A 22,902-nucleotide genomic window follows, 5' to 3' on the forward strand; every position below is an offset into this window, starting at 1 on the left:
AGAGGTAGGGAGAGTGGGATGTTTGTGAGTTAATGGTATTAGAGGTGATAATTGGGGAAACTGTCTTGGTAATGGGTGAGATAGTTCAAATGTTTGTTAAGTCCTTGTTGGCAAGTGTCGAATTTTAACATGAATGACAGTTCAGAGGATTCCCTTTCAAGTGCAGATGTAAAAGGTCTTTGTAGCAGAATGCAGGTGGTTAAGGCATTGAGAGAGTGTCCTTTCTGGTTAAAATGGCAAGAAACTGTTTTCTCTTTGTGATCTTGTCTGATATCTGTTTTGTGGGCATTAATCCTTTGGCGAAGTGTCTGAGATGTTTGTCCAATGTACATAGCAGACGGACACTTTCGGCACATGATAGCATAGATTATATTTCTGGATGCGCAGGAATATGTGTTCTTGAGTTATAAGATCAAGAACACATATTCCTGCGCATCCAGAAATATAATCTATGCTATCATGTGCCGAAAGTGTCCGTCTGCTATGTACATTGGACAAACATCTCAGACACTTCGCCAAAGGATTAATGCCCACAAAACAGATATCAGACAAGATCACAAAGAGAAAACAGTTTCTTGCCATTTTAACCAGAAAGGACACTCTCTCAATGACTTAACCACCTGCATTCTGCTACAAAGACCTTTTACATCTGCACTTGAAAGGGAATCCTCTGAACTGTCATTCATGTTAAAATTCGACACTTGCCAACAAGGACTTAAACATTTGAACTATCTCACCCATTACCAAGACAGTTTCCCCAATTATCACCTCTAATACCATTAACTCACAAACATCCCACTCTCCCAACCTCTAATATCATCAATTCACAGACACTTACCTTCCTTCCTCCCCCCTCCCCCCCCCCCCCGCGCCTGCATCCCCCTCCTGTTCTGCAATGTGATTTGTCCTTTTCATATTTGTTCATTTTTTTTAATTGTATCCTTTGGTATATATGGTTGTGACTACTTTCTTCCACTATTTGATCTGAGGAAGTGGGTCTGGCCCACGAAAGCTCATCATCTAATAAACCATCTTGTTAGTCTTTAAAGTGCTACATTGTCCTGTACTAAGATCTTGTTCTGCTACCAACTTATTAATTCTTGGAATCTTATAACAAACCTTTCATAGACCAACCATTCCAGTGCCATAGATAATCCCAATGCAAGATGCAATCAATTATTTCATAAACATTAACCACCACCACCTTAACTCACTGATTATGGTTGCACAGACCAGGTAGCACAATATACCCATCTTTCCCTCCCTCCTTCGATTAAATGTCCTTGGAAATCATTTTAGTTTTTGGAAACTGAGAATTCCGAGTTTTCCCCAAATGAGTATAACAATACCTAGGAGCACTGCAAGTTTCTACTTTCACACCCAGAAGTCATGTTTATAATACCCAGGGTGTAACACAACACAAAGCTGCAAGGGGGGAAAAAAACTCCTTTTGGCTTTCATCAAAAGGCACAGTCCCACTAGAGTCAATGGGACTACTCAAGGAAATGGAACCCATTTACATGGCCCTGAAACCATCAGGTTGATCTTGCTTTTACTGTGTTTAGCAGGAATGAACAGGCTGGTTGTCAGCATTTTCAGACACCCACTTTAAAAGCACCCATAGAAACCTCTTGAAAAAACTTTATGTAATACCTCAGACATAGATTTGCCATGCTGTGTACTGATGCCCTCCTGAGTTCCACATCAGGCTGAGCAGGATCACTGAACTGTACCAAGAGTCCGCTCTTCCCCAACAAATCCGGGAGATACTAAAATAAACCATCAACAGTTACTATGTGGCAACCAGATACACAGTCAGGTCTGGTGAATGCAAATCAATTGGCAAATTCCCTTTTTACTTCAGAAATAGCCAATGTGATATAAATCAAGCTACTCCTTATCTCTTATAGCTAGATATAAATATAGCAACTATACAGTAGGTTGGACAGATATTCAAACAGAACTAAGATTTAAATGCCCTCCGATTAGAAATTATGTTAATTGGCAAAGTTGTCATTCATTATTACACAGACATTGGTCACGATTCTATAGTTAAGACGGAGCTCCATTTTGTATTTAAGCAGGGATTCAACCTCCTTGTTTTGTATGACAAATATTCAGCACCCTTCCCCAACTTACAGCACTTGCCTTTTGGGTACAGAATGAATTTTTGAGCATTTAAAAGTAAATCCATTAGTTTATAAAGTAAAATTAATTTTAAAATGTGTTAAGAAATTTAGTGTAAATCAGTCTTTTCTCTGTCCCAAAAGATCTTAACAATGGAACAACACAGACTTCACATTTTGCAGTTAATTAAAGTTACTTAATAACTTGTACACTGTTTATATTTGAAGACACTAGGTTGTAATTAAACTAAGTTATTATCGATGGCTGTACTTAATTGCTAAGATTATACAGGCTATACACAGCTCAAGCCAACTGTTCAGGAACTCAGAGGTATCATTGTGACATCACAGGTAATGTGCCCCATCAATGCCTTTTTTCTACAGTTAGTTTGCCAGCAAAAATGCTATTGGTTGTAATGAGTCACTGGTGTCAAAGGGTAAGACTACACTTGCCTACATTTGCATCCCTAGTTCGAACTAGGGTACAAGTGTAGACATACCCAAGGAGATTGCACGGGTGTCAGGTGTTCAGTGGTAGGCAACTTGGTGCAGCTGTCGCTGCTCTTTAAAGAATCCATAACTTCATGCTAACTTTGGCACCAGTGCTAGAAAGGCTGTCATAGCACTGCTATTCTTACTCCATTGTACACTGAGGGTTTGATCCTGCTGCTGCGTGAATCTCAGGTTGCCGCTGAGTGCACGGAGCCCCAAGTGAGCATGCTGAACACCCTGCAGATAAGTGCATAATCCAAAAATCAAGTCTGCACCGGAATCTGCCCTGGTAGCAAGAAATGGGCTTTTACAGGGAGGCGATATGCATGCTGCAGACAGGCATACGGCTCCAGTGCAAGAAGGACACTTCTGTCTAGGATCAGCTCTCCATCTGGCTGAGATAGTGACACCATCAGCCAGCCAGACATGCCTGTTTCACACAGCACTGGTCTCATCAACACAATGCTCTAAAACAATACGTCAGTTGCAAATTAAGGCCCAGGTTCACTGGTGCGCTGAAACTGCTTTGTGCTACACAAGCAGATTAATTGGCTTGTGTGCTCTGGCTGCTTTGGAGTTACTTTGCCCTACAGTGATGCAAAAACTAGAAAAAACATGAACAAAATCTAAAGCATATGTTTAAATAATTTAATCTAATCTAGAACAACAAACAGCAAAACATAATCCTATGGTTACTGCATAGCCTCACTAAAGGGCAAAGTTAAAGTTCTTTGGCACCTACAAAGGATGAAACTCAAGCACTATAAACACCACCTGGAAATACTAGTTACTAAAATCTCAGTACACATGCGCGCCAGCTCCCACCTGCCCTCCCACACAACCCCCTGCACTGCTGCCTCTCATACAGAGGCAGCAGCCATGTGGGAGGGAGGGGTGCATTTAACCATGCACGTTCACAAATGAGCCCAGGCTCTTTGGTTAACCATGTAAACAATTACACTTTCACAACCCTAGCAGAGTGTTTGCGCCTGGGAACAGGATATATTTTTCTTTTGGAAAAAAGGAAGGGGATGAGACTGCAGGGATCTGAGGTTTTGAAGATCACTTTCTCTTAGCAAACATTCAGCACATTTTTCATCCTACCTTCTGACAATTAGGTCCATTGTTGTAAACAAGAGCTGCTAAGGCTTGCAAAATTTCAGTGTGTGTCCAAGAGCTGCATTGTTTGAGAGCAGAGATGGAATAGGATAGAAGAAAATCCAAATTCTTTTCATCAACCACTACCTGTCATCATGTAAAGAAACAGAATTTATAAAAGCTTCCAAAAAGCATTTTATTATATTGCACATTCCTCTAGATGGATTGTTTTAGCTGTTAGAAATTCACGCTGCTTACAGAAAGAGCCTACATTTAGGAAGATGTAGGTGAAGGCATAATGCACAAGCTCTTCAGTCTCTTGTGAGAGGGTCAGCACATGTAGTTCTTACAACAGCCAATCATTTAGCAATGCACAGCAAAGACTGTAGATCAGAAGAATGGTAGGATGAATAGGAAGGTGAAAATACAGGCACATTCATATTAGGTCCTCTGTATAGTTTCTGCATCATGGAGGCATGAGCTGTTTTGGCTCACATCCATATCCATGAAAGGGTATGGACAGAACCATCAAATTTTCCATACCTGGAATCTGTTAAGGAGATGATGAATGAGCTGACAAACTTTGTTGACAAGATGTTCCTGGTTGAGATGAACCAGTTGACAAGCTTGAACAAGTAGAGCACAAACATCCTGAGGAGAAAAAAAAACCGTTGAAGAAAAAAAGGGCCAAAAGCCTTAATAATGATTTATCACTGAGACAATACAATATTTTGGCTCCAGAATAGAGACTAACCCACCAGCAAAGGTCTCAATTGTACAAATGATTTGCATGGGCAGAATACCCAGATCCATGTGGAGCACAAATGAAATCAGTAGACTGCCCCACTGATTATTCATGACGACACCTGCTGGATCTGCTACTAAATATGTAAATTACCACTTAATAAACCATCTCTGCGAAACAAAATATTTCAATACAGGGCACAACATAAGCAATCCCCCCCCCCTCGCCACGGTGATGCCTCTCTATCAGAGGCAGCGGCTTCAACAGGAGCCAAAATGTGTGGGGAGCCAGCTTAAAATAATAACAAAAAGAAGAGTAAGGAAAGCAAGGAACAGAGGAAAGAAAAAAAAGGAGCAATGTCTATATATTAAGGTGAAAGGAGAAGATTAACCTAAGCATGTCCCACAAAAGAAAAGAAAAGCTGGGAGTCGTTTGTGAAAAACAAATAGGAAGAATAATGGGTAATTAAAGAATGTTACTGGTTTAGTGTGAAAGTAGCATGCTACAAACAACGTACCCCCAATAAAATATGTTCATTTTTCCATAGTTAATTTATTTCCCCTACAAAACAATTACTAAGATGTGCAATAATTGAGAACTGAAATGCTGCGGAGACAGGAAATTCTCAAATAAAGTGCTAACAATCATCTTCATTATTAGGGATGTCAGAATGAGTTTACACGTTGGGTGGAGGGGAGGCGGAAGCTGGTGCTTAAAGCCGGCTCCTTCCCCGTAAGCATCAGCTCCTGTTTCCACTGCCCCTGCTGCCTCTATCAGAGGCAGGGGGGACAGATGGCTTAGCGGCAGCCAGTATGCACAGGAAGCGGACTTCAAAGCCAGCTCCCTGTGTGTACTGGCTCCTACTTTCCCACCACCACCACCACCACATGCTGCTGCCTCTCTATCAGAGGCAGCAGGGGAGGAAGCCAAAATGTGTGGGGAGACCGCTTAAAAGTTGGATTGCCACGGGCACCGGCTCCTGCGTCCCCCTTCCCTTGCTGCCCTCTGATATAGAGGCAGCAGAGAGGAGGGGATGCATGTAGTCATTAGGATTAATCAATAAGCCGAGGTTTATTGATTAATCATGTAAACAACTACATGCTGACATCCCTATTCATTATTCCCATCATGTTCTCCTACTCACAGCATATAAACCAGAGATGTCTGCTACCACTGACACTACCACACCTCTTACAACAGTGGTTCCTGACCAATGCCAGGCTGTGTTGCAGCCAGCAGTTCACACTGCCACACCATGACCATGGCTTGACAGGCCTATACGCAGGGGGGTGCGAATGCACCTCCCCATGGTTCCTATGCTGGTCTCTCCAGCGGCCCAATGGGGGTGTCAGGCCCTTGGCCACATCTCCCCCTTTGCCCAGCTCAGCGGGGGGTAGGAGCTGCTGGGGGAAGCAAGCAGGAGGCCACCTTGCAGCGCCTTGACTCCCCACGGAGCACTAGCTACTGCAGCTCTGCCCCTGCGGTCGACTGGAGAGCAGCAGCGCAGTCAGGGTGGGATGGACCCAACTGTGGCTGGGGGAGCCACCAAGGGACCACGGGGGGAAGGGGGCACTGGCTGCTGACAGAGGCCCCCTGCTGACACCTGAGACCTTCCTGCCTGCCCCATGTGCATCACCCGGTCCTAGAGGTGGATGGGAGCATCCTGGCTTCTAACGTTGCAGCTACTCCTGTCTTCCCCAGGGGTGCCCAGTAGGCTAGAGCTGCTCTGCTGAGTTCAAATGTGGGGTATGCAGGCTGGGGGGACCCACCTTTGCACATCTCCCTCTCTCCAGGAGTGGGGACTAGTGCAGTGAGGTGGGGACAGAGGGGAGTCTGGAGTGTCTAACTTTTGTTTCCTTCTAGGTTGCAGGCAAAACAAAAGGCCTAGCTCATGACATTTGCAAGATTACATTTCAAACAAAAGCGGCGAGGAGTCCTGTGGCACCTTATAGACTAACTGAAGTGTAGGAGCATAAGCTTTCGTGGGCAAAGACCCACTTCATTCTAACGAAGTGGGTCTTTGCCCACAAAAGCTTATGCTCCTACACTTCAGTTAGTCTATAAGGTGCCACAGGACTCCTCGCCGCTTTTGCAGATTCAGACTAACACGGCTACTCCTCTGATATTTCAAACAAAGTTTACATAGGTGTTAATGGCTCAAGATAAAAAAGGAAAACATTCTTTTAGCAGAAACAAAGAACAGGACTATGTAGCACTTTAAAGACTAACAAGATGGTTTATTAGGTTTATTGGCTTTTGTGGCCCAGACCCACTTCCTCAGATCAAATAGTGGAAGAAAATTGTTACAACCATTCTTTTAGCAGAATTTTTGTTAGTGTTGTAGATTTGCAATATCTGCAAACTCTGATCCCTTACAACAACATGCATTATGTGCTTACAGACCGATGTAAAAGAACACATGACCTCTCAAAATTAATTACGATAATGAATATGCTAATAAAATGTTAATAGTCTGCCAAAAGTCTGACTGGGTTTGCCAGTCCATGGTTAAAAAAAATTTGGGAACCACTGTATTGCAACACAACTCAGCCATGGCTTCCAGGCTCCCTGCTGCAAGAGGTGGAAGCATGGAACTCTTAATAGCCCCAGCTCAAGCCATGACTCTCAGGCTATGACTTTGTGGCAGCTGGGAGGGTGCTAATCAAGGTGGATAGACACACTTGAGCTAGAGTATTAAAAACTGAATGGCTTGGGTTAGGTTCTTGAGAATGTAAAAAGTCAGTTTAAAAAGGTAACCATCTGCCTGCTGAAAATCTCAGCAGTTACATGATTACATTCGCTGCAGGTTCTGCCGTATAAATCTTAAATAAGCTTTATACTGCAGAACCCACAATGAAGTCTTCCCGGGAGTGGGGCCATAAGCATCTGCCAGCCCAGGTTCCGGGGAGATAGCTTCTCTGTGGCAGGGAAGCCTACTCCCTGGTACCCAGGCAGGCAGGGGCTACCAGCTCCACTTCTAGGGAGACTTTACTGCTGCAATTAAGCCACTTCCCTGGGAGTGGAGCCAGCAAGAGCTACTGGCCCCACTCCCGGGAAGGAGGCTTCACTGCCACAGTGAAGCTACCTCCCCGCCACAGTGAAGCTACCTCCCCGTGAGTGGGGCTGGCAGGGGCTGTTGACCCCACTCCTGGGGAGGCTCCTCTGCAGCATCTCTGCAGGGACCAATAAGCATTCCTCATTTAGGGTGATGCTTACTGTTTAGCCTGTTAATCTTACACATCCCCAGTTCACACCTGTGTTACCATGGCTTCACCGCTATTTTCTGAGCAATAGCTGTCCACACTTGGGGTACGTTTAGACTACAAGCCTCTTTCGAAAGAGAGCATCTAGACTACAAGCCACGTTTTCAAAAAAGTCTAGATGCTCTCTTTCGAAAAAGCAAGTTTGCATTCAATAGTGCCTTTTTTCAAAAGAGTACTTTCGAAAAAAGGGTTATTCCTCGTAAAATGAGGTTTACTGGGATTGAAAAAACTGCTGCGTTCTTTCGATTTATTTTTGAAAGAACACGGCTGCAGTCTAGACATAGGTGATGTTTTTTTGAACAAAGGCTACTTTTTTCAATAAAACCCTGTAGTCTAGACACACCCTAGTCTAGGGGTTGCATCACTATCTCTGCCATAATAGCAAGAAAGCAACACAACTTTCTAGTGCAGACATGGCCATTCTGAACAGGTGTATCCTACAGGCAGGCTGAGAACGTACTACGCTCAAGTGGGACAACACTCACCTCCCTCCGTGTGACAGTTTAAATTGTGATTAGTCTCCGGGGCGGGTGGCATCCCCACGTGAGGAGAAAACCTGGGGTGGTGGCGAGGCAGCACCTTCAGTTGTACTCTGGGCTGGCTGCGTCACTCTTCCCTACCCCCAGCTTCCTTTTAATCCCTCCTCCCCCCAACCCTTCAGAGCTGCCCCTCCCGAACCTCCCCCCCAACTTTATCCTGCTCCCCCGCTTGTATCTGGCACAAAGCGGCCCCGCCCCGCCCCCAGGGCCAAGCTCGGCCCCGTCCCACGGGCTCGGCTCCCCCAAAGCCCCCAGTTACCCACGAGCTCGGCCCCCCCCCGACCAGGCTCGGCCCCCGGTTACCCACGAGCTCGCCCCCCCCTGCGAGGCTCGGCCCCCGGTTACCCACGAGCTCGCCCCCCCCGCCAGGCTCGGCCCCCGGTTACCCACGAGCTCGCCCCCCCCGCGAGGCTCGGCCCCCGGTTACCCACGAGCTCGCCCCCCCCCACAAGGCTCGGCCCCCGTTACCCACGAGCTCGCCCCCCCCCGCGAGGCTCGACCCCCGTAACCCACGAGCTTGCCCCCCCCGAGAGGCTTGACCCCCATTACCCACGAGCTCCCCCCCCCCGCGAGGCTCGACCCCCGTTACCCACGAGCTCGCCCCCCCCGCGAGGCTCGACCCCCGTTACCCACGAGCTCGACCCCCCCCCCCGCGAGGCTCGACCCCCGTTACCCACGAGCTCGGCCCCCCCCCCGCCAGGCTCGGCCCCCCGTTACCCACGAGCTCAGCCCCCCTGCCAGGCTCGGCCCCCGGTTACCCACGAGCTCGCCCCCCCCCCCCGCCAGGCTCGGCCCCCGGTTACCCACGAGCTCGCCCCCCCCCCCGCCAGGCTCGGCCCCCGGTTACCCACGAGCTCGCCCCCCCCGCCAGGCTCGGCCCCCGGTTACCCACGAGCTCGCCCCCCCTGCCAGGCTCGGCCCCCGTTACCCACGAGCTCGACCCCCCCCCGCGAGGCTCGACCCCCGTTACCCACGAGCTCGACCCCCCCCCCCGCCAGGCTCGACCCCCGTTACCCACGAGCTCGCTCCCCCCCCCCCCGGCCAGGCTCGGCCCCCCCCCGGCCAGGCTCGGCCCCCGGTTACCCACGAGCTCGCCCCCCCCCCCCCGCCAGGCTCGGCCCCCGGTTACCCACGAGCTCGCCCCCCCCCCCCGCCAGGCTCGGCCCCCGGTTACCCACGAGCTCGCCCCCCCCCCCGCCAGGCTCGGCCCCCGGTTACCCACGAGCTCGCCCCCCCCCCCCGCCAGGCTCGGCCCCCGGTTACCCACGAGCTCGCCCCCCCCCCGCCAGGCTCGGCCCCCGGTTACCCACGAGCTCGCCCCCCCCCCCCCCCCGCCAGGCTCGGCCCCCGGTTACCCACGAGCTCGCCCCCCCCCCCCGCCAGGCTCGGCCCCCGGTTACCCACGAGCTCGCCCCCCCCCCCCCCGCCAGGCTCGGCCCCCGGTTACCCACGAGCTCGCCCCCCCCCCCGCCAGGCTCGGCCCCCGGTTACCCACGAGCTCGCCCCCCCCCCCCGCCAGGCTCGGCCCCCGGTTACCCACGAGCTCGCCCCCCCCCCCGCCAGGCTCGACCCCCCCCCCCCGCCAGGCTCGGCCCCCGGTTACCCACGAGCTCGCCCCCCCCCGCCAGGCTCGGCCCCGGTTACCTGCAGGCTCGGCGCCCCCGTGGGCCCCGGCGCGCCCGGGCCGCAGGTCTCGGAGATGAGCTGGTCGAACAGCAAGTGCAGCTCGGTGCGGCGGCCGCTCTCGCCCTCCCGATCCGGGCCGGGCAGGGGCCGCAGCGCGCCGAGCCGGGCCAGGCAGCGCCGGATGGAGCCGCTGGGCTCGAGCTCGGCCTCGGCCCCCGCCACGGCCGCCATCTTCCCCGGCGCCAGCGCTATGGCAACCGGGGAGCACTTCCGGGTCGGGTGCCTGGGGGGGGCGGGGGGGGCTCCTGCTGCTTTGCCCCCAGGGGCCCCATCACTGTTGCACCCGGGGCCCCAGCACCCAGCTCCAAGGCCCCGCAGGGGCCCCACGTGCCCCAGCCCCACTCAGACACCCAGCCCCATGGCAAGCCCCTGGGCGGGGTGAGCCTGTTTCCCAAAGCCTGGGACTGGCCTCTCTGCCCCCCAGGCCTCTGCCTGGCCCTGCCCCCCACAGCCACGCGCCTGCCCCCGGCTGTCCCTCCGCACCCGGCTTTTTGACACAAGTGGCCATTTGGCCCCTTTGCTCTTGCCAACTTCATCAGCTGGCAAGAGCAAGCGGGACGACGATGCCCGCTTTTGCCAGGAACGTCGGCATGGCTGGGACAGCTCTTAAAAAAGGGATTGTGCTGAGCAAAATGAGCTATATGGTCACCCTACCCAGGGGCCACCGCCCCGCTATTGCTCCCCTCACTGGACACATGGCCAGTGGGGGTCAACCCCAATTCTACATGTGGACCTCTCACTTAGGTGCCTTCAATTTAGGGGACCCATCATTTGTGATGATTAAGATCTGGAGCATCCATAATTTTGTTCAACAGAATCCCTGGTCTGGGCACACCACGGGTTTGGTCCCTAACTCAGTTGTTCTCCACCTTTTCTGTTCTGTGGCTCCATTATAGTGCAGAAAAAACTATGGGACCCTCCTAAGGTTACCAACCCTCCAGAATTGGCCCAAGATTTTCCTGGAATCAGCATCAATCACCCAGTGACTACTGAAAGGAATCCTGGAGATTTTAAGTGGCTATTTTAAGAAAATGACAGTAGGTCATGTTGGGGGGAAAAAACTCTCACGGAATAGCTTCATCAGAGTTGGCAACCCCTATACCTCCCATCCAATTTGGCTGTGCTGAGAACTGCCTAACTAACACATCAAATAAATTTCTATTTTATTGGAAATCCAATGACAAACAAGGAATACAATCCTAGACCTTTAATAAAGTCATCCATGTACAAACATAGGCTCTAATCCTGCAAGGAATTCCTCAAACACAGGAATACGCAACCCCCTTCCTTACACAGCTCACAGTTTTATGCTCGGATGAGTGACTATTTCTTGTTGAAACACACAGTCAAAATGTATTAGTTTATCATATAAAAAGAAAAACTCAAATGCACAAATAGAAAATGGGAAGCAATTCTCTACACAATAATACTGCAGAAAATGACCTCAGGGTTACAGTGGATCAAAAATTGAACATGGGACAACACTATAGCGCAGTAGCAAAAGGGATTTTGTATCACTGGGGACCAATAACCAGGAGTGTTGTATATATAAAATAAGGAATGTAACTGTCCCACTTCACTTGGCAGTAGTGAGGCCCTGCCAAGGTACCATGTTTAGTCCTGCTCCCTTCCCCTTTGGCCAGACACGCTGCCCCCCAACCCGTTCCTGCCTCCTCCCCCCAGCCAGACACTCTGCCCCCAGCCCGCTCCTGCACCCTCCCCTGCTCCAGAACCCTCCCCCTGGCCAGGCACCTTACCCAATCAGGGCCCAGCCCCCATCTGGCCACAGAAGCCTGTCCTCAGTCCCGATCCTGGGGCAGACCCCATGGTCTAGCCCCCATCTGGCTTCAGGAAGGGCTGGACGCAGGAAGGGCTGCGGCATGGGTAGGAAGGGAAGTGATGATCCAGCAGTGGTGGACAGATGGGGGTTTGGTGAGCATAGCAAGGTTAGTGTACTCCCTAGTACATTTTTATCACTGACTTTCTTGGGAGGAGCAAGGGTAAGCCCAAGATTAGCAAGAATTTTTTTCTATGTTGCAGCAAACATATGCCTCTTTTTTAAAAGATGTCTTAACATTTCCATCTGTCTTCAAGAAAGGAAAGCAAAAACATTCTTTTGCTATTCCAGTTTGGAGGAAAAAGTGCTCTGGAGTGTAAAATACTCTTTTCCTGTAGTGTGACTTATGTCAAAGGCAATGTTTCTGCTTCCTGATTACAGTATTTCAAGCACACACAAAGAGCTTTCAGGATGGTCATGTGAATGCTTTATCTGATGTGTTGTGCTAATACATGTTTGCACAGGAAATCAAAACAACATCTTCCCTTTCCTCAGACAATCTAATGAACAAAATTTTGCTCACACAAATTATTTAGCAATGATATTATAACATCCCAAGTCCCCCGTCATGACCAGAGCTTCAAAGACTCTGTATAAATACATACAAAGTCACCGATTTTTCATATAAAGCAAACAACAGTAGACAGTGATGTTAGTCTAGCAAATCTGCAGTTAGAGACAAGTGTTTGCAAACACTTTTACTCAGCATTTGCCCAGCTCTAGTACAAATGTATGTATAGCACTTACATCTAATTTAGTGAAACATCTTGGAGGGAATAGCATCCAACTGTTTGCTTCTTTATTTGGAAAAAAATAATGTCGTTAGCCTCACAGAGAGTGATTTTTAGGGCCAACAGATGTTTAGAGGATTAGATGATGAGATTATAGTCTAACATTCACAGTGCTTTTCTCAATTGGGTGTTTGATGTTGTAATTTTCAAGGATATTAAAAAAGCATATGACATGTTGTGAGGACAAAGGGCCTTTTAGTTAATATGCCTGTTTCTGGTTGTATTTGCTAGTTGGATTAGAAATATCCCTAATGAAATGATTTTCAGCCCAGCACTAGCTTCATATCAGGGAAGCTGTGTTAGGAGTTTTCTGGTGGATATTACAGTGGCTCTGGTTGGGGATCTGTCTTTGTAGTTTCTGTGCATTTTTGGAACATCAGTGTGTTGATTTATTTATCTATTCCAATCTAGGACAACTACCAGGAGTCATATGATTAAGCCAGACCATCAAACATTGCTTAAAAGAACAAACTTTTGCCAACTGTACACCCAGAGACATTGGGTGGTAGCATAAAAGCCCACAAAGCAATCTGCTCACCTCAGCAAAAAGTCAGTTCAAGAGAAAGAACAAACAAATGAAGATCTTACAGTAAATGATATGGAACAAAAGGTGTTCCTCAAAGTCAGCCAGCAAAGGACTCAATTTCCTTCCACAAGTTTAGAAGCACAGTGCATGTGTCATTTTGTACAGGCATCGACAGGGTTGGAAGGATTAGATTTTTATCAATTAATGGTTAGTAAACATCTATTTCACCATCCACACACAAAATGGGGAAATGATCTCACTGATAATTGAACTATACAGCTGGACAAACTAATAAAAATGCTGCTTGAGAACTTATTAGAGTCAAGACCCAGTGATATAGACATTTGAATTAGGCCTATTACTAACAGACTAGTGAATGAATAGAAAAACAGGTATGGATTTAAGGATATTTACTTTGTATACTTTGACATATGATACTGATCGTTCTTGTTAATTGTTTATAAAGTTTTAACTTTTTAAATCTTAGGACTTAGTCTCATTAAACAATTGTCCCACTAATAATTTCCCCACCACTATGAAAATGTAAATCTATACAAATCTTTAAAAAAGCATCAATATCTGTCAAAATTATAAAAAAATAAAATCAAATTCTGCCAAGCCTAGACATAAGTGACATTTTTATGTCCTTGTCAGAATTCTATTTCATTTCATTGTTAAACAGTACTGTTTAGCAACAGGTATTTGTCTTGTTTCACAGCTGTGGTTTTATAGATGAAAATGAAACAGACCAGATCTGGAACTGAATGGGGTGTGGTGGTAGGTGGGAACCATCTGGAAGCCACAGAGATGAACAAAACAATGGCTTGGTCATGCAGTGCTGTTCATGTACCTCTCATAATGCAGCTCATGTGGTTTATATAGAACCAAAGAATCTGAGCTTTAAACATGACACAATTTATAAAATACCACTTTGAGGTATTAAATCTTTATTAGACCCGCTACTGGAACTCCGGAAGATCGACTGCAGCAGAGTCTATCTTCACCGTAGTGTAGACAAGCCCCTGTAGAACAAGCCATTGATAACTGTGAAATAGCAACAAATTTCCCACCCACGCTTAGCTGTCCCTACAGCTTCACTCCAGGACTTTGTCTACCATAGTTTCCTCTAGCTCAAAGAGCCTCTCCCTCCCTCTTCATATCCTGGTTAAATCCAAATGGACCCACCTGCAAAGTGATTCAGCAGTAAGGCACCATGAACCTTAATGTAAGGTTTATCACCTAAAGCCTAAGCTAGGAAGATGCAACAAAAGAGCCCTACATTCCTATACAAGGTCTTGGAATCAGCCGCCCCGTTTCCAGCCAATGTAATAATATCCAATATCACAAAGTGTCTTGATCTCAAAGTGTTTATCAATGGCTCTACAAACTACATAAGGATCACTTCATGCACCACCAAAAGACTGTCCCATCTAGGATGAAACCCAGCAGCTGTTTAACTGTGCATAATTATATTGCCTAGTAGTTTAGGAAAGTGCACAAAGAAGAATTCTTTATCCGGGAAACAGGAGGGAGAATATAGGGTGGAAGAGTCCTTATTAAAGTAAGTACTTGAACTGCAGTGTAACTATGATGTTAGGACTAAACTTCTTTATTATCACAAAAGGTTCCAGTGGATTTTTTAAATGCAGTCGAATGATCAGGATCTTGGTTTTACTTCTAAATGGAAACATGGTGATTCCCTTTGGGATTCTCAGAGTAACGGAAAGAACACAATACTGAACGATTTGCAGGGCATTTCCACCGCTTGCCAAGTACCAAAGAGTTAATGGCTGATAGGTGGAGTAGGTTCAAGCATCTGCAGAAAAATCTACAGTAGGTGGCACTCACTGACTAGATTTCCAGTCTGTTTTGTCACAAAGCCCAGGTGAGTAAGCCCTACAATCTGCAGGAAAAAAAATAACAAATGGTCTGGCAGCACTTTATAGACTAACAAAACATGTAGCTGGGATCATGAGCAGTGTGATTTCAGTCAGAAAGGCAAAGTGGAGCAGTGGCAAGTGTTGCCTTTCGCTGCGTAACAGGATGACACGAGTCTAAGATCAACTGTTTAGGAAAGGATCACATGGCTATTGATCACAGATAGGAATTTTGTATAGTCTTTTTTTATATTTAATTGGAGGGAAAGGGGAATTTACAAAACTAGGTAACAGGTTCTACATATTAGGTCAGGAAATAAGGCAACAGTTCATAGTTGTTGGCTTTCAGCCCTCACAAAGTTGCATAAGTTACCCACCTGATGCCCTTATTTTATATCTGACTTGACTATATTCATAAAAAGCTGATGGATACACAGCACTGGAAAGTCAAGGAACTTGGAGCTTGAATCTTTTCTCTCTTACACTAGAGTGGAAAGTCAACTTAAGATATGCAACTCCAGCTATGTTAATTGCGTAGCTAGAGTTGCTGTGTCTTAAATCACCATCCACTCAGCGGGAGGTCAACGGGAGCAAACACTCCCGTCGGCTTCCCTTACTCCTTGTGAGGAGCAGGAGTACCGGCACCAACAAGGGCACCCTCTGGCTACATCTACACTACTTGTAGATGTAAAACAAACATCTACTTGTAGATGTTCGCAAAAACAAGCAGTGTGGACGTTTTCTTTTTGCGCAAAAAAACCTTTTTCCGCAAGATCGGAATACCTCCTTTTTTGGAGCATAAGGATCTTGCAGAAAAAGGGGTTTTTGCACAAAAACCCCAGCGCAAAAATGGATCGGCAGAAAATATGCAAATGAGATTGCAACTCATGCAAATGAGACCCTCCTTAGCATATTTTTTGCCAAAAAAACTCTTAGTGTAGACATAGCCTCTGAGTTCAATTTAGTGGGTCTTCACTAGACCCGCTAAATCAAACCCTGGAAGATCAATTGCGGCATCGTCCATATTCCATGTAGTGTAGGCACAATCTTGGTGTAGATTTGGCCTAGACACACATTGACTAAAAGTCATTCCTTTTTTGATGGCTGTTTGATGGGTTACATTGAAGGCATTGGGTGTCTCCTGCCAGGGCCTAGGGTATAAGAAATGTCAGCAGGAAGCTGAGGAATTGAAAGGGTGGGGTGTCATCCCTCTAGATCAAAAAGCATGTTAGAGCAAAGCTTGGGCTTGTTACAATCATGCTGTACCTGCTCTGTGAATAGAGTAATCCAAGCAGAGGTAGAACTAGACAGCTTGCAGTGGTCTACTGAGCTGGTGGGAGGTAGGGGTTGGTAGTAGCCACTATCTCATGCGCCAGCTCATGGTAAACTTTAATTTGGGGAAAAAGCGTGTCTCCAACCCTCCTAGTTGCAAACAGAACCTTCCAAATGTGAATAGAGCATAAAGCAATGAACCCAGGACTTCCTGAATCTGCAGACAGCCCGAAACACCAGCTCTGAGAGTTGTGAACTGTTCCCATTCATTTCAATGGGATGGCAGCTCTAGCTCTATTTTCCCACCACTGGAACTAAGAAAGAAGAGGGACATGTGAATTGTGACAATCTATGGTTTTATACAGAGCTTGGGAAATGATCCCGATTTTGTTATTTTCCCCTTCTTGGTTCAACCCCTGGATTTACAGATGCAAATTCAGTGGCTTTTAACTGCCTTGAATTCACCACAGATCTTAAGCAGCCCAGAAATGGGGCATGGTTTTCTTATATGTTCTTGCCCTTTTATTTTGGAAGGAGAGTTGTTTGGTCTCTTTGTTAATTACCTTTGTGATTATAATTGTTATTTATTATTTGGACTGCAGTAGCAGCCAAAGGCTCTGATGGGGGCCCGAGGGTACTAAAGACTGTACAACACGTTGTGAAAACCATCCTCTGTTGCAGGAGCTACCTTACTATTAAAGTGTTATACTAAGGCAAACTGAGTGGGCTTTTCTTACCTTCCCACTTAGGCTGTTGCTCTAGGTGTAGCATCTGCTCCATAAATACACTGGGAGGAGGAGGACTAGAAACCAGAGCATATGGCCACCTCCGCCATTGTGCAGACTTTGTCTCAGGCTAATTTTAATCATTTTCAATACAAATACACAGGTAGGCTCAGTTCTTTTTATTTTGAAGCCTTTAAAATCTCTTGTGCTTCAGTTGCATCACCACATTTCTAAAGGGTGCATGGAAGACAGCATGCACCCTCATTGGTCTAACTCCAGAAAGCAACCACATATTTATTGTAAAACAGAGCTATATTTATATTTTAGTGCTCAAGGATTGTTTCTGGAAATTGCTGATGGTTTTTTTCAGTCAGATACCGCTCTGCAAATGCTATTTTTCTGTGGCCAGAGATCAGGGCAATTTCTAGTACAACTGGAAATGGAAACTTATAGGGCTTACCATGTTACCGTAAAACACTTTTAAGCGTTTAACACCAAAGCATGTGTTGTTCCTTTCCTCCTTTTCAGAGTATTTGAGTCCCATATGCCATGCATGCAGGAATTTAGCCATGCAACCTCTAACACCAAAGGGAGTTAATTAAGTTGCTTTATTCCCTGCATGCTACTTTGAATTAGAGCCCCATTTCCCCATGACTTATGCCATGGCTTTCAGGGTAATTAAGAGAGATTTTAAAGTGAAAGTTTTACTCAAATGACACACAATCAGTATGTTGCCAGCTGGAAAATTAGACACATCCTGAACTATGTTCAAGTAAATAAAAGTGGGACTAGATAGTGGCAGAGCTCTGGCTATGGGTCTTATGCTTCTGGCGGATAATGTTCAGCCTCAGTAGCTTGCTGTGTCCCACCAGACAGCCTCTTTTCCTAGAGACAAGGGTCAGAGCCTACTGAGACATGCTCATCATAGACTAGTCTATAGTAAGGGGTGAAACTCCTCTATAGTCCTGCTCTCCCTACACAGGGACAGACTCTGTAGTGGCATGGGAAGGGTTGGGGGGGGAACCCAGACCCATCCACTATTCCAGGTTCTGGCCCAGAGACCCTAAGGCAGTGGCAACAGACAGGGCTTGTTCTACTCCCAGCCTGGCAACTACTTTCTCAGGCCTGCTCCTCCACAGCACTCTGCCCTACTTGCAGTCCCCAGCTCTCGCTCAGACACCTCTCACTCACAGATCTTTGTCTCCTTCCTGCCTCCAAACTCCTCATGAACCACTGAGCCAACAGAAGACAAGTCCTTTTAAACTAGTCTCAACTGGTTCTTGATTGGCCCCAGGTGTTCTGATTAGCCTAACTCCTACTTGGCTCCAAGTGTTCTAACTAGCCTGATTGTCCAGACTGTGCCCACAAAAGCTCACGATACCATCTACATGTTTTGTTCGTCTTTAAAGTGCTACCAGATCATTTGTTGTTTTTTTAAGTTTATTCTGTACAGACTAACTCAGCTACCCCTGAAACAATTCTGGAAAGTTCCTGCTGGTTCTAAGCCAACCCCTGCCAGTTTACCCAGGAAACAGAGACCTACTTCCATATAAGAAGGGGTTCTTCTGTCTGTGCTCAGTATCTGAGTTAAGGAACCACCTTAAGGAACCACCTGATAAGTATTTTATACAAGAAACAGAAAAACATCAAGAATTACATCTCTAACTTAGAGAGTCTCATCTCAAGACAAACATCCACACCGACTAACACCTTACAAGACTTTTGTTCTACCAGACAAGAAATCTACTATACACACTTCTATTCCCTACAACAAAGAAAAGACAATAAACTTTCTAAACTGCCCCACACCACAGGCTACAACAGCAACTACCTCAACCCACCGGATAATATTGTTAACCTCTCCAGCTACAAACTCATCCCAGCAGAAGAGTCTGTCTTATCCCGGGGTCTCTCTTTCTGCCCCACCTCCCCCACAAACTGGATAAATTTTGTGGTGACCTTGAGGCTTTTTTTCGCCGCCTCCGCCTCCGAGAATATTTCCAAACCACCAATGAACATCAGTCCGACCTACCAGATCCCCCCTATCAACACCAAAGGAAAAATAATTATATATGGACTCCCCCTGACGGTCGGAATTACAATCTGGATTTCTATATACAAAGTTTCCGCAACAATGCACAGACTGACATTATTCACAAACGACAACAAGCGACACAATCTCAACTGCGCTATAAGGCTGACTATAACCAGGAGGCAACCAGACAACTCTCCAACACCACATTTTACAAACCTCTCTCCTATGATCCCACCTCGGAATACCAAAAGAAACGACACTGTCTCCTTAAAAGCCTCCCTACAGCTACTCGGGAACAAATCCACACAGAAACACCTTCTGAACCCCGACCAGGATTGTTCTATCTGCTTCCCAAAAATCCATAAACCTGGACACCCCGGACGTCCCATCATCTCAGGTATCGGCACGCTCACTACTGGTTTATCCAGCTATGTAGGCTCTCTTCTCAAACCCTTCACAACCAACACCCCCAGCTATCTCCGAGACACTACTGACTTCCTAAGGAAACTACAAAACATCGATAACCTCCCCGATAACACCATCCTTGCTACCATGGACGTAGAAGCTCTATACACCAACATCCCACATGAAGACGGATTACAAGCAATTAGAAACACTATCCCAGAGGACACCACTGCCAATCTGACAGCAGACCTATGTAACTTTGTTCTCACCCACAATTATTTCCAGTTTGAGAACAACTTATACCTCCAGATCAGTGGCACAGCCATGGGTAAACACATGGCCCCACAGTACGCTAACATCTTTATGGCTGACTTAGAACAACGTTTCCTCAGCTCCCGTCCCCTTTTACACCTTCTCTACTTACGCTACATCAATGACATCTTTATGATCTGGATGCATGGCCAAGAAACACTGGAGACATTCCACAGAGATTTTAACAACCTACAACCCACCATCAATCTCAGCCTGGACCATTCTACATGAGAGATCCATTTCCTGGACACCACAGTACAAATCACCAATGGAAAATTAGACACCACTCTCTACAGAAAACCCACCGACTCATACAGTTACCTACATGCCTCCAGCTCCCTGCCAGAACTCACCATATGATCCATCATCTATAGCCAAGCCCTTCGATACAACCGCATCTGCTCTAATCCCACTGACAGAGACCAGAAACTTCAGGATCTCTACCAAGCATTTATAAACCTCAACTACCCACCCAGAGAAATAAAAAAAAAATTGAAAGAGCCAGACGAATACCTAGAAATCACCTACTTCAAGACAGACCCAAGAAAACCAACACTAGAACACCACTTGTCATCGCCTATAGCCCCCAACTTAAACCTGTCCAACACATTATAAATAAACTACAACCTATGCTAGAACAGGATACTAAACTCCAAGAGGCTCTGGGAGACAGACCCATAGTCTCCTATAGACAATCTCCTAACCTCAAGATGATTCTTACCAACAACCACAGGACATACCACACTAATACCAACCCTGGAACCTTCCCTTGCAACAAACCCCGTTGCCAGCTTTGTCCACATATTCACTCTGCTGATACCATTATTGTACCTAACCAATTGAGTTATAAGATCAAGAACACATATTCCTGCGCATCCAGAAATATAATTTATGCTATCATGTGCCGAAAGTGTCCATCTGCTATGTACATTGGACAAACGTCTCAGACACTTTGCCAAAGAATCAATGCCCACAAAACAGATACAAGACAGGATCACAAAGAAAAAACAGTTTCTTGCCATTTCAACCAGAAAGGGCATTGTCTCAACGACTTGATTACCTGCATCCTGCTTCAAAGACCTTTTCACACCAGACTTGAAAGAGAATCCTCTGCTTATTAAGTTTGCAGATGACACTAAACTGGGTGGGGTTGCAACTTCTTTGGAGGATAGGGACATAATTCAAAATGACCTTAGCAAGTTAGAGAAATGGTCAGAGGTAAACAGGATGAGGTTTAATAAAGAGAAATGCAAAGTGCTCCACTTAGGAAGGAACAATCAGTTCCATACATACAAGATGGGAAGCGACTGTCTAGGAAGGAGCATGGCGGAAAGGGATCTAGGGGTCATAGTGGACCACAAGTTGAATATGAGTCAACAGTGTGATGCTGTTGCAAAAAAAGCAAACATGATTCTAGGTTGTAGCAACAGGTGTGTTGTAAGCAAAACTCGTGAAGTCATTCTGCCGCTCTACTCTGCACTAGTTAGGCCTCAGCTGGAGTACTGTGTCCAGTTCTGGGCGCCACATTTCAAGAAAGATGTGGAGAAATTGGAAAGGGTACAGAGAAGAGCGACAAGAATGATTAAAGGTTTAGAGAACATGACCTATGAAGCCAGGCTTCATGAACTGGGCTTGTTTAGTTTGGAAAAAAGAAGATTAAGGGGGGACATGATAGCGGTTTTCAAATATCTAAAAGGGTGTCACAAGGAGGAAGGAGAAAATTTGTTCCTCTTGGTTTCTGAGGACAGGACAAGGAGTAATGGGCTTAAAGTGCAGCAGGGGAGGTTTAGATTGGACATTAGGAAAAAATTCCTAACTGTCAGGGTGGTCAAATATTGGACTAAATTGCCAAGGAAGGTGGTGGAATCTCCCTCTCTGGAGATATTTAAGAACAGGTTAGATAGACATCTGTCAGGGATGGTGTAGGTGGAGCTTGGTCCTGCCTTGAGGGCGGGGGGCTGGACTCGATGACCTCTTGAGGTCCCTTCCAGTCCTATGATTCTATGATTCTATGACCAGGGACCCCTAACCTTTCCATACACTGGGTCACAGCTTTGTTTTCAGGTTTATTATTTTTAAAACTTTATATTTATGGCCTTTTTCATTGTCCTTCCTTATTTTTACTACAGGGCCAAAATATTCCTTTTGACTGAAAACCCCTTTTGTACGATTCCCTTTGAGCACAAGACTGAAACATTCTGTGGACTCGTGAAACATACAAAACCAGACAGCTTGCCATAGAAAGGCATTGATTCAAATTCATTCCAGGTGTAACACCACTGAAGCCAGTGAGGTTGCAGCAGAGATGAATTTGCACCGACATCTGCTAGATCAGTCAATGTTTGCTCTCCCCTCCAAGACCAAAAAACCAGAACAAACATTACACAATATCCAGTAGTGGGGGTGGGGGAACAGGAGAAGTTTGTAATTGCTGAATAAGCTCTGCTACTCCCATGCAAATACATCTGGTTCAGCAGCAGAGAAGCAGACTTCAAAGGACATATAAGTTTCACAGTTATTAGACTCACAGTTCAAAGAAAAAAGGGAGCAGCTGGTTTAAGCCATCTGGTAGGGGACATAAAATGGTCTCTTTCTTCCCCAGTCAGTCTATGAAATTTTAATTAATTGTATGAACCTCTTCCAGTATCAACCGCTATAACATTGTTAAAAAGGAAAGTCTTAATAAATCATCAAAACTCCTCTCTCAGGAGAGCAAAGAATTGACAATCCAAAGCCTGTGGGTTCTTTACACATCTATCACACTGGGCTATCATTAACATTTTAGTTTGGGATTTTCGAAGAAGCCTAAATCAATGGGATGTCTCATTCCCATCAGATCCCTTGAAACTCCCACCCGTAGATTTGAGTATAGATTAGGTAGATAATTACCCACACTGATTCCATACTGCATAAAGGAACACTTTTTGACTGAAAAAGCTATATGTAACGGTAATGTTTTTACCTGGCTTATTGCACAATAGATGAATACAATTATGTATTACCAGTAGCATCTACAGACTTCCATCAAAATTGAGGTCCCATTAGGCCAGCTCAGAGCTGGCCAAGATGCAGGCTAGGGGCTCGATCAGGCCCACCTAACATGTTGATCTGACCTGTGGGCTGCATCTGGCCGCTTTCTATTTATATCCTGCTGCCCGTGCCATGGAATTTCC

The 22,902-nt window shown here is 46.3% G+C and overlaps 1 protein-coding gene across 2 annotated transcripts in view; it reads right to left on the reverse strand.

The window, feature by feature from the left end:
* The window catches only part of HEATR6 (HEAT repeat containing 6), a 31,025-nt gene extending 20,875 nt beyond the window's left edge, over nucleotides 1-10,150 (reverse strand). Inside the window, exons 1-4 of one of the 2 annotated variants that reach the window (XM_075904787.1) lie at nucleotides 9,908-10,150; nucleotides 4,260-4,367; nucleotides 3,723-3,863; nucleotides 1,654-1,769 (exon numbers count right to left, since the gene is read on the reverse strand). In XM_075904787.1, coding sequence (XP_075760902.1) covers nucleotides 1,654-1,769; nucleotides 3,723-3,863; nucleotides 4,260-4,367; nucleotides 9,908-10,120 — 578 coding nt within the window. In that variant the 5' untranslated portion in view covers nucleotides 10,121-10,150. Of the gene's footprint in view, nucleotides 1-1,653; nucleotides 1,770-2,148; nucleotides 3,347-3,722; nucleotides 3,864-4,259; nucleotides 4,368-9,907 lie in introns of those variants that run through there. The other variant, XM_075904788.1, reaches the window with a different exon arrangement.
* Nucleotides 10,151-22,902: the final 12,752 nt, after the last annotated feature.

This window comes from Pelodiscus sinensis, chromosome 21 (genome assembly GCF_049634645.1).
Source record: "Pelodiscus sinensis isolate JC-2024 chromosome 21, ASM4963464v1, whole genome shotgun sequence".
Classification (NCBI taxonomy): Eukaryota; Metazoa; Chordata; order Testudines; family Trionychidae; genus Pelodiscus; species Pelodiscus sinensis.